General features: G+C 41.5%; 1 protein-coding gene across 1 annotated transcript in view; it reads right to left on the reverse strand.

The window, feature by feature from the left end:
- Positions 1–1,110: 1,110 nt before the first annotated feature.
- MTMR10 (myotubularin related protein 10) overlaps positions 1,111–2,990 on the reverse strand; it is a 52,733-nt gene continuing 50,853 nt past the window's right edge. The window contains exon 16 of the mRNA XM_033168070.1: positions 1,111–1,842. Within this exon, the coding sequence (XP_033023961.1) occupies positions 1,243–1,842 (600 nt within the window). The 3' untranslated portion in view covers positions 1,111–1,242. The remainder of the gene's footprint in view (positions 1,843–2,990) is intronic.

Below are 2,990 nucleotides of genomic sequence, written 5' to 3' on the forward strand. Positions count from 1 at the left end.
TGGCCTAAGATCTTCCACCTAATATTCTGTACCCATTGAGTTAAATACATACTTCAGATTTCTATTCCTGATCACAAGGCCAAAGAATAAGAGGCTTTTGGAAGCGTCCATAAATTGTGGTATGAATGAGATTCTGGAAATGGATACTACTAATTGTGTAGCCTATTAGCTTACCACATTAGAGTAATTGAATTCCATGATGGAGAGAGAGAAATCTTACTTCAAAAGCAAGAAAAGGCACTTTTAAGGCTATAATCGACTAGGATTATTTTGGGGTTTGTGCAGCTGTAATGACACCAATCTATGGCAATGAGATTGGCAGCTAATTCTCCTCTCCACTTTAACTATGGTTAGTGCCACCAAGGACTCCTTTCAACCTAGCGGATGGAACTGACACCTACTTTGAAACCACAGCTGCTAATCCTAGGTGAAGGGGGAATCCTTTAGGCCAAGCTAACACCGTAAGTCAAAGCAAGGGCACCCTCTTGCTGCTTCCTCTCGGATCTCAAACCCCAGTTGAGGGACAGCACCCAACTGTTGACAGCACACACTGTCCTCTAGGCAGATTTTGTAAACTAAAAGGCAGTTTCAGATACTAAACGAAAGGAGGAGGAAAAATGCTCATGGACTAAACTAATCTTTCCACCGTTCCCATAGCCAACCTGATCAAGATGAATACTTTAATTTATTTCAACGGGAAAGGTGCTTTTTATAAAAGCACCACTGAAATAAACAGGATTTAAAAGTCCCTACCCTCAGCTGAATCACGCCATGAATTTGAAACGTGACTGATAAAATTTATGGCTCTTATATTTGTACCAATTGTAGTGATCAAATTTGATGCAGCAACTTTTTTTGACTCTAATTTCTGTCTTCATCTGTTAATTCATCCAAGCTGACGAGAGATGTGCAGCAGGGAATAGTAGCTTTGAGACACAAACAAAACACAATTATTCACCATGTCAGACCTTAAATTGTGGTGTGTTTGTGGGGGGGACTAACCTCAAATGGTACGTGCCTTAGTTACTGGACTGCTGAAGAAAAATGAAACAAAACCAAAATAAAAATAAAAATTGTGCGACCTGAAAGCATGACACAGCTGCTTTTAAATACTTTGTGCAAAACCTAAGTAACCTTAGTATATAAAGCTATTACAGTTTCAGGTGCTGTGGTTAGCAGTGTGCTGCAAAAAATGATGCGTCAGTCTCTGCTCCTTGTCTCCCTTCTATGTCTCTAAAGACATCAGTCTTCATTGGCAAGTGTCTCTGTGGACAACCAGATTTTGGCACCACTTAAGAATTTGCTCAGTGGTGTTCCCAAAATACTCCGTCGGCAGAGATTCCCCACAGGAGAAAATGGGAAAGAGGAAGAAAGGAAATCGGGGGTTGTGGAAGAATCATTGAGCCCGTTTGCTCTAAAGTACATCCGGCTTTGATCGAGTTCAGAAGTGTTAGTGAGCAAAGGTGGTGTACCGCTGTGTTGCCTCAGGCACCGGTTCAGAACATCGACTTCATCTGCTAATAAAGAGATTTTATGGAAGGCAGTTATGAAGCCACCACTGTTGATCTGGGCCTCAGGGATCCAGCGGAAGTAACAGAGTTTCCAGAGTTTGATTTGTGTTCCAGAGAGATGGGGCAGGATTACACCATGCAGGTCGACTGGCTTAGAAAACCACTCTCTGAAATATTGCTCCATGCCATTGGCGGTGTTATCTGTATGGTGAAGAAAGTCTGGTTTCAGTTTTAGTATTAGGGAATTTCTTCTTGGAAGAAAGTCTTGCTCGCTGATAATACCGTTCTTCAGGGATGGCGGGAGGCCCCTGAGTGTTGAACTGTAGTTCTTCTGGGAAGGGAAAAGTTAGTAAAATACCTTCAGTTTCCCATCAGGTTCAACTTTATCTCCACGGAGCTCCAGTTACATTAAGTAGACCCTTCCCCCATCCCTGGAATAACTACTTCTAGATACTATTAATACAGCCCAAAATGATGGACTTCTATTCCTCCAAGAATTTGTCAAATCTCCTTTTCAAAAATCAGCACAATTTGCAATAACAGATGCAATATAATAATGAAGTACTTTCTGGGGCCAAAAAGGTAATGAGACAGACAAAGCTGCGTGTGGAAATGAGAAACTTTCCATTAGCGATAGCATATGCAATCCTTCACCAACAGTAAGTGCTTCATTAGGGAGGATGAAAGAGTGGATAATTCCTGGTTATATGGAGAGCAAACCTGATTATCTATGCAAGTATTTTAGTCACTATTTTTTTTCCTAGTAGAGGGTTCTAAAAGGTAATTACACTAATAAGGAATTTCATGCAGGTCAGTGTTTGAAGTGCTGTATCTAATCTGTCTGCTTACTAAAAAAATGGTTCCATTTAAAAAGAAACAAACAAACATGTAAGGTAAAAACTAGCTACCGTTTTATTATGTCGGCAGAAGATATGTGTTAACTTGAAAAAGCCATTGGTTCAATACAATTATCTTCCTTATTTTTCTATTATCCCATGACCTGAGAAATAGTTCTGAGAAATAACCTTGCAATAAATGCAGTACTCACACAAAGAAACCTTGAAAATAGGGCCACAAAAGTAACTTCTCTACTGGATGAGGAAGACTAGGGCTCCCTTTTCTTGCAGCTCTGCTGTGTGCAGAGGAGGCGGGGAGACACCCCCCCCCCGCAAGCTCTTTCACTTACGACACAGGCTTTTGTGTGAGCTCTGGCTGGTGGGTAAGAGGCAAGACTGCTCTGAAAAATCACTGAAACCAGCGCTTTTTTCTGGGGGTACTCAGGGGTACACGGTACCAGCACTTAAAAAAATACTAATAGAAGAAAAGCACTGACAGAAAGACTGCAACCAAACACCCACCGGCCCAGCTCATTCATGGGCTTCTGTATGTATTAAGACACTCCACCAATTGGGGCTGAAAGATGTGGGGAAGCCACCCATCAGTTTCATTCTCCCTCCTCTAACTATAGATTCTCCTAGC

Source organism: Lacerta agilis, chromosome 13 (assembly GCF_009819535.1).
Source record: "Lacerta agilis isolate rLacAgi1 chromosome 13, rLacAgi1.pri, whole genome shotgun sequence".
Taxonomy (NCBI): Eukaryota; Metazoa; Chordata; class Lepidosauria; order Squamata; family Lacertidae; genus Lacerta; species Lacerta agilis.